This window comes from Chlorocebus sabaeus, chromosome 4 (genome assembly GCF_047675955.1).
Source record: "Chlorocebus sabaeus isolate Y175 chromosome 4, mChlSab1.0.hap1, whole genome shotgun sequence".
In the NCBI taxonomy this organism is placed as follows: Eukaryota; Metazoa; Chordata; class Mammalia; order Primates; family Cercopithecidae; genus Chlorocebus; species Chlorocebus sabaeus.
The window spans coordinates 20529220-20536436 of NC_132907.1; the positions used below are offsets into that span (position 1 = coordinate 20529220).

General features: G+C 47.8%; 1 protein-coding gene across 2 annotated transcripts in view; it reads right to left on the reverse strand.

Annotated features, from left to right (window-relative positions):
- Window positions 1–7001, reverse strand: part of IQGAP2 (IQ motif containing GTPase activating protein 2) — a 310003-nt gene extending 303002 nt beyond the window's left edge. The window contains exon 1 of one of the 2 annotated variants that reach the window (XM_007975849.3): window positions 6695–7001. In XM_007975849.3, coding sequence (XP_007974040.2) covers window positions 6695–6740 — 46 coding nt within the window. In that variant the 5' untranslated portion in view covers window positions 6741–7001. Of the gene's footprint in view, window positions 1–5762; window positions 5782–6694 lie in introns of those variants that run through there. The other variant, XM_073014669.1, reaches the window with a different exon arrangement.
- Between the last annotated feature and the right edge of the window lie 216 nt (window positions 7002–7217).

The following is a 7217-nucleotide window of genomic DNA, read 5'->3' on the forward strand; positions in this document are numbered from 1 at the left end:
TCATTTCAAATCCACAGCTTTCATGAAGCCCTCCCGTTGCCCCCATCCAAATCCATCCTTCTCATATCTTCTCTTCCACAGAACTTTTGGAAGGGCACTAAAAGTATAAACATTTTTACTTGTCACCCAGATTCTCTGGTAAGCTGTCAGCAGCTAAGTGGTGTTTCATTCATCACAATATTTTGCTAGTATTAGGTGCTCAATTAATTGAAACAATTACAACTTGTTTAGCACTATGTGCCAGGAACCACATCAGCCACATCTATAGATATATCATTTCCACACACCCTCTCAAGGTACAGGAGAAAACCCCAAGGCTACTGAGGCAGGCAATGGAAGTCAGAATTCAAACCCACCTCTATTCAACTCCAAAGCTTTTGCCATTTTATCAACACCATACTGCCTCTCAAGAGAGAAAAATAAAATAGAGCAGTAAGGTGACAAAGTATAAGCTCACAGGTCGGCCACACTACTGCAAGTTTCTACTTGATTTCTCAACAATCCCAGACTTTAAGGTATGGGCAGTGTATGCAATAAAGTAGGTTTTACAGATTATCCTATTTGCAATCACTGGGGCACATGTCACTATATTATTATGGAAAAGCCTTTCACTTCAGCACCTCACAGTAAGAGATGGGATGTTTCTAAGTACACATAAAATCTTTGATGAAGCTTGGATGTACTCTATAAAAAGCCCATGTAAGGCTGGGCACGGTGGCTCATGCCTGTAATAGCAGCACTTTGGGAAGCTGAGGAAGGCAGACCATTTGATCTCAGGAGTTCAAGACCAGCCTGGCCAATGTGATGAAAACCCATCTCTACCAAAAATACAAAAATTAGCCGGGCATGGTGGTACATGCCTATAATCCCAGCTACTCAGGAGGGTGAAGCATAAGAATTGCTAGAACCTGGGAGGCAGAGGTTGCAGTGAGCTGAGATCATGCCACTGCACTCTAGCCTGGGTGACAGAGCAAGACTCTGTCTGGGAAGAGGAAAAAAAAAAAAAAAAAAGCCCAAGTATTCTATGCTGTTTCTTGGGGGGGGGGGGCGCGGGGGCGGAATTCAGCAGCAAAATCAGCTTTATGCATCTATTTATAAATGAGCACACTATCCAATGGCCACAAGTTGTTTTGTGTTTTTTGTTTTGTTTTGTTTTGTTTTAGAGATGGGGGTCTCACTGGGTGGGGTGGCTCATGCCTGTAATCCTAGCACTTTGGGAGGCTGAGCCGGGTGGATCACTTGAGGTAGGAAGTTCGAGACCAGCCTGACCACCACGGCGAAACGCCATCTCTACTAAAACACAAAAATTAGCTGGGTGTGGTGGTGCATACCTGAAGTCCCAGCTACTTGGGAGGCTGAGGTGGGAGAATCACTTGAACCCAGGAGGCAGAGGTTGCAGTGAGCCCAGATCTTACCACAGCACTTCAGCCTGGGCAACATAGTGGAACTCCATCTCAAAAAATAAAGAAAGAAAGAAATAAAAAAGAGAGATTGGGTTCAGGTGAGGGGGTGGGGGGCGCAGCGCAGATCTCACTATGTTGCCTAGGCTGGAGAGCTGTGGCTATTCACAGGTGTAATCACAGGTGTGATCCTCCTGCCTTAGCCTCCCAAGTAGTTGTAACTACAGGTGTACACCACCACATCCAGCATAAATAGCTAGAGGTTTCTATATCTTGAGAGAATCACGACAAACTCCTGAAACACATAGAAGGGGTGAACATTTATGATTCACGGGCAGCCAACTGGCAACAGTCAATGGGGAAAGGCTCCAGGATCTGGCAGTGCTGCTTCCAAGTTCCCTTGCCACCAGCTACCACGGTGGCCTTGACACAGTACCAGGGGTTTCAGCTTCTTTGTGAAATGGAAAACCACTGGCCCTCTCAAAGGCCATAATGAGCTGATGATAACAGTAACACACAAAAAGCACCCAGCCCTTGGTAAGTTCACAAACGTTTGTTGCATATCCCATATTAAACTGCCTGCCCTGTAGGACTTACCTGACCCTATCAAATCAGATGTTGAGTGGCCTTTGTTTCTCTTTTAGTTACCATGAAGACATGGTAAGCATTAGATCTGTTTGTATACTAGCTTTTTTTTTTTTTTGAGATAGAGTCTCGCTCTGTCGCCCAGGCTGGAGTGCAGTGGCGTGATCTTGGCTTATTGCAACCTCTGCCTCCTGGGTTCAAGGCTTTCCCCTGCTTGGGATTCCCCTATTTGGGATTCTCCTGCCTCAGCCTCCCAAGTAGCTGGGATTACAGGCGTGCACTTCCACAGCAGGCTAATTTTTGTATTTTTCATAGAGACGAGGTTTCACTATGCTGGCTAGGCTAGTCTCGAATTCATGACTACATATGATCCACCTGCCTTGGCTTCCCAAAGTCCTGGGATTACAGGCGTGAGCCACATGCCCAGCTTTTAAATAAAAGGGACTATTAAAAAGCTTGTGTAGTGAGAGGGTAGACGGCAACAGTAAGTCATTGGCTACCTAGAGAAAAAGGAGTTAACTAACACCCCAAGTAACACTAAATTCTAAAACAAACTCAGTATTAGAAGCTTAAACTCTCCTAAACAAGTCATTCTGGCTAACAGCATGTGTAATTAAAGTTAAAAAGCATACTAAAATAACACTTTAGCTGTTGACCTTAAAGATCCTTTTGAAAAGCTCAACCAAAACACCAGCATATGAGGGAGCAGCTTGACTTTTTGTCTACTGAAGACAGCATCACAAGATAAGGCTGTATATACCTTTCTGTGGTTCAAATGAAAGCACTGATAGGATGTTACAGCTGAGCTATACTAAATACAGACTTATTCAATCCCCTTTTACACAACTACGTTTAACTACTTCAGAACTTAAATTTCATCTCAGATTGGTCATTGTAGATGGATGTTTAGTTGCACTGACCACCCCAAAACTCCAGTCTCCAGGTAACTTAGTAACATCACCATTCAGACAACAGCAGAGAGCAGTAATCAAAGGCTCACAGTATCAGGCCAGGTGTGGTGGCTCACATCTGTAATCCCAGCACTTTGGGAGGCTGAGGAGGGAGGATTGCTTGAGTCCAGGAGCTGGAGACCAGCCTGGGCAACATGGCAAAACTCCATCTCTACAAAAAAAAAAAAAAATAAAAATTAGCTGGGTGTGGTGATGTGTGCCTGTAGTACCAGCTACTCAGGAGGGTGAGGTGGGAGGACAGCTTGAGGCTGGGAAGTTTGAGGCTGCAGGGAGCCATGCACTCCAGCCTGGGTGAGAGAGCAAGATCGTGCCTCAAAATAAATAAATAAATAAATAATAAAAAAATGCTCCACCAGAATCTTTCTCAACTCCCCCTTCCCCGCCCCCCCCCCACAACATGCTGGACTTAGGTTGCACTTTTTAAAAGAAGCAAACAGTGAAACATTGATCCCCATTTTTTTGTACAATGTATCTCATGAAAGGAAGTCTCTAAATCTTGTAAAGGGTAGAAAACCACAGTTCTTGCCTATGCACTCATTAGAGACCCACTGTAGTCACTTAAGTGTTGATTGTGTTATCAGTGGTAAGTGAAGTCATCTGCCTAGTCACAAACCCCTCTTTTGCTCTCGCTGGTGTTTTTAACTCTCAAGTAACTGGAACAAAACTTACGACAGATCATGGCAGCAATGTGTTTTCAGAATTAATTTGGCAGATACAGCATAATCCATTACAACAACACAAGTTATTTGCAAATCACACCTAAGCATAAGTGTCATTTTAATTTGGTTGAGTATAGAAAAATACTATATATACAATATATAGTATATACTATGTCTATGTCTGCATTAGTTTAAACAGCTCCCTGCTATCACTTCCTTCTTCCACCTCTTCCCTTCAGAATTGTGTTACTGAATTGTTTCAGCTTTGTTTGTAGTATTAACATTATACAAAAATAACTTTACAGATTGCAGGAAGATGTGGCCAACAATAGCGAAAATTAAATAGAAAATAGTCTATTTAATTTCAATCCAATGCTCCTGTGTGCAAATCAGGGAAACTTCAGCAATCTTGCATCTGTCAGAAACCTGAGAAGAGTCAGAGGTCTCATGGAGAACTCATTAAGAAATCCCTCAAGTACAATTTATTATGTGGCCTTTTACAGACACTCAGCCTGGTACAGAGGAGAAAGACCACAACAGCCTGAGCTGAATTAATTTAGTTACTTTGTATAAGAACTACTGAATTAAATGATGATTCAAGTGGGTAGGAGAGAGAGCAGAACAGAAGCTCAGACCCAAAATAAGCAATAGATGGCTTAATTCAAACTACCAAAAACTTGTGTTTAAAGCCCAGTCTCAAACATCTTATACTCAGAACGTTCAGCACTAGAACTGAAATTACAATGTATTGCTACTTTATTTTTAAATGCTAGGGATAACGCCTGTTATAATTTGAGGTTTTACTGAACCTGTACTTACCAAACCAATAAACAAGAAAAAGCACAGCCCTAGAACACAACAGAGCACAGACAATCCTGTTATCCTTCCCTAGCTTTCCCAAGAAGAACTCACAGCACTATTTTCAGTCTTATGTTGATAGGAGGTTCAGAAAGCCAACAACAACCAGAAATTACACTAACACACCAAATAGCCCTCTTCTGCATGAATAGGCAATGTTAGGTAATGCCTATTAACACCAAAATCTATTCTGCTAGATATCATGTTCTGTATACACTGAAAATACACCATTCATAAACCAAAATTATAAAAGTGTTCATTTTAATGACATAACTGTCACATTAAAGCCTTCATATTTCAGAATGACAAGAAAGTCTGGAAACATAGGCAAATATTTTCCATTTTTGACAGTGTTAAGTGACCAATGAATGCCAGCACTTGATGAGTGGAGGGAAAGTAACCAGGAGTGATTCCAACAAGATGGCACCCACCCCCTTACACCATATTGGTGAGGCAAGCTGGATGAAGATTTCCAAAGAAAGCAGCCCTGTGAACTGGGCTTCAGGCTTGCCAGATCTGGACTCCCTCGATAGCTTCTTCTGGAGTGCACTTAAAACACAGATTTATTCCGTGAAAATCAAGCAGCATCACAGATGCACATGCAGGGACTGACAGAAATGCTGCATTCATGTACCACATTCATGGAAATCTTGCACTATCTGTTGTTAATGAGGGCCGACATTAATCATGTGACAGCAAGAAATCATTTGCTCATGTAGATTCACCTAGTTTACAGAAGTTTGTGGTTATCTTACCATTTGACACAGTGAAGCCACCATATGTTCTGAGAGCTTGTCACATTAAAGTACTTCCATCAACCTAAGGTTGGCACTGCAAACACTGAATGGGAACAGCATTCCTCCTTGAACCCAATGGGTTCTGCTGTCTGTGTGGTTTACTAAAAGGCAAAAAGCTGGGTCCCACCTGAGGTTGGCACTGCAAACACTGAATGAGCACAGTGTTCCTCCTTGAACCCAAGAGGCTCTGCTGTCTGTGTGGTTTACCAAAAGGCAAAAAGCTGGGTCTCAGTCAACTGCTGAATGCATTAGAGTACAGAGGCTGTAGCCCTCAGGCCTCCCCCTCACTGCAAGGGTAACACAGGAAAGATAACCTCCCATCTTCCACACGCCAGCGGGGAGGAGGGGAAAGAACCTACACAAGTTGAGCAGCCCTTTTTCAGTTAAGCAAGTCAGTGGCCTTAAGCACCACCCAAAACCACACACACACACACACACACACACACACAACACCCTGCTGAAGGTATCACCACCTTAACCCAAACCTGGTACCTCTGCCACCAAGGCCAGCCTGGGCAAAGATTAACCTGTGGTCTTCGGCCTTGGGTTCACTGACAGGGCCACCTTGGAGAGACAGCGGGCCAACTTTCTGTTTGTTTTAAAGGAAATGCTTCCTGGCACATGTTTAGGACTCTGAACTCTGCACATGAAGCCACGTGGTTAGTGTTAATCTGGCTCCATCCACTCACGATCGGCCAAAGCAACCTCTTTCCGAGGGCAGCCCCTGGCTGGGTAATCGACACCATCTCGTTCAAGTCACGCGGGCTCCCACCGGATTCCCCGGAGCCTAGTGCCGCGGCCTCTCCACACAGCAATCCTCCCATGGGAGGGGAGCGGGGAGGAAAGGGGTTAGGGGGTTTCAGCGAGGAGGGACTCACACCTGTGAGGCCAATGGCTCTAGCGGCTCAGGTGAAGTCCGAGGGCGCGGGACAGGAGGAGACGCCCGCCCTTCCAGTCAAGCCGACTTTGCACTAGCAGAGTGCGCCGGCGCCCTACTTGTGATGCCCACCTGTAGCCACAGCAAACAAACTTTCCCCCCTTTCTGGGTTGGAAGAATCCGGTGCCTTACGCCACCCCCTGGCCCAAGCCGGTGGCGGCCCGGAGCTCCGCGGACTCCTCACCTGATACCCCTAAAACCCCAACCTGGTCTGTCCCAGAGCGCAACCCCCGCACTGCCCACGCACCCATTTGGGGTATGCAGAGTGGAGGATCTGGGTTGCTAGCTGGATATTAGGAATGGGGGGAGCGGGGAGACTCGGTTCACTGCCCTTTGCAACTCCAGCTCCCAACTTTGCCAGCCGCGCAGCCGCTGCCTTCCAGTTCCCTCTGCGCCGCGCAACCGGCTCCCTCAGCTTCTCCTACGCCGTCCTCTGGGAGGGAGCTCCCCAAGGCCAGCCGGAACCCCGCGCGCCCGGCGCACTTACAGCCATAGCGGGGTCTCTGCAGCGACGGCAGCTCTTCGCGGGGCATCCTGCGCGGCTCCGGGGGCCCGCCCGGGGCGCGCCCCCCGCGGCTCCCCTCGCTGGCCAGGCTCGCGGGCTCTGCGCCCCGCCGGCGCGCTCGGATCCCGCCTCTTGCCGATTTCCCGGGGCCGCCCGAAGATCTGCGACCCGCTCCCTCGGTGCTCTCTCCCCAGCGCCAGCCGCGGCCGCAGCGCGCTGACACTGGAGTAAAAGTGAACTCTCCTCCTTCGCTCCCTGGCCGGCCGCCGCCGCCTCCCGCAGCAGGTTTCCTTTCTCCTCCAGCCAGGCCCCGTTATTCTCCGCGGTGGGAGCGCGCGCCGAGACGCAGCGACCCCTACCGCGTGCTGGCCGCAGCGCCCAGGCCGCGTGGACCCGCCCCTTCTCCCTCGGGGGAGAGGGAAGGGGCCGAGAGGGACGCTGGGCCGGGACCCCCTGCAGCTGGGGCCCCCGCACAGCTGGCGGCTTGGGGGTGGCGGCCGCCCCG